This window comes from Galeopterus variegatus, unplaced genomic scaffold (genome assembly GCF_000696425.1).
Source record: "Galeopterus variegatus unplaced genomic scaffold, G_variegatus-3.0.2 Scaffold1634, whole genome shotgun sequence".
NCBI lineage: Eukaryota > Metazoa > Chordata > Mammalia > Dermoptera > Cynocephalidae > Galeopterus > Galeopterus variegatus.
The window spans coordinates 358,059-358,893 of NW_007727745.1; the positions used below are offsets into that span (position 1 = coordinate 358,059).

Genomic DNA, 835 nt, shown 5'->3' on the forward strand with positions numbered 1-835 from the left:
CCAGCCGGCCCGTGCGCGTGGCCGAGACCATCTTCGTCAAGGTCACGCGCTCGGGGGGCGCGCGGCCCGGCGCGCTCTCCTTTGGCGTCACCACGTGCGACCCCGGCACGCTGCGGCCGGCCGACCTGCCCTTCAGCCCCGAGGCCCTGGTGGACCGCAAGGAGTTCTGGGCCGTGTGCCGCGTGCCCGGGCCCTTGCACAGCGGCGACATCCTGGGCCTGGTGGTTAACGCCGACGGCGAGCTGCACCTCAGCCACAACGGCGCGGCCGCCGGCATGCAGCTGTGCGTGGACGCCTCGCAGCCGCTCTGGATGCTCTTCGGCCTGCACGGCGCCGTCACGCAGATCCGCATCCTCGGTGAGTGCCCCTCCAGACCCTCTCCAGACCCAGCCGGTAGGGGACACAGAGGGCGCACCCCACCTCCCATCCCCAGCGCTTTATGGTCTTGCTAAGGAATCCCAGACGCCGAAGTGAGGTCTGGGCGGGACGCGATCATCTAGTCCAAGGGCTGTGAATGTCACGAGACCTACCTGGGGACGGGGGAGAAAAGCGTGAATTACTGAGTTTTACTCTTAGAATCTGATCCCACACTTCCACAGACACATACACAGTCCAGATACACACCCCCAGTAGCCACTTAAAAATAAGAAAAATATTGTTTCCAACAGCAGCTAACTTTTCGAGGCTCGGTTTCCATTTCTCCAAAATGGAAATACAGGCCCTCGCCTCTAAGGATGGTTGTGAGCCCCTGGGTTGTTGGGGCCATGGAGAACCTCTGAGCAGGCAGCCTTGGGAGAAATGGAGTTGCAGAGTTACCGTTCGAAAGGAGACCCTT

General features: G+C 61.9%; 1 protein-coding gene across 1 annotated transcript in view; it reads left to right on the forward strand.

Moving 5' to 3' along the window:
• NEURL1 (neuralized E3 ubiquitin protein ligase 1) overlaps positions 1-835 on the forward strand; it is a 77,707-nt gene that overhangs the window by 69,254 nt on the left and 7,618 nt on the right. Inside the window, exon 5 of the mRNA XM_008578131.1 lies at positions 5-357. Coding sequence (XP_008576353.1) covers positions 5-357 — 353 coding nt within the window. The remainder of the gene's footprint in view (positions 1-4; positions 358-835) is intronic.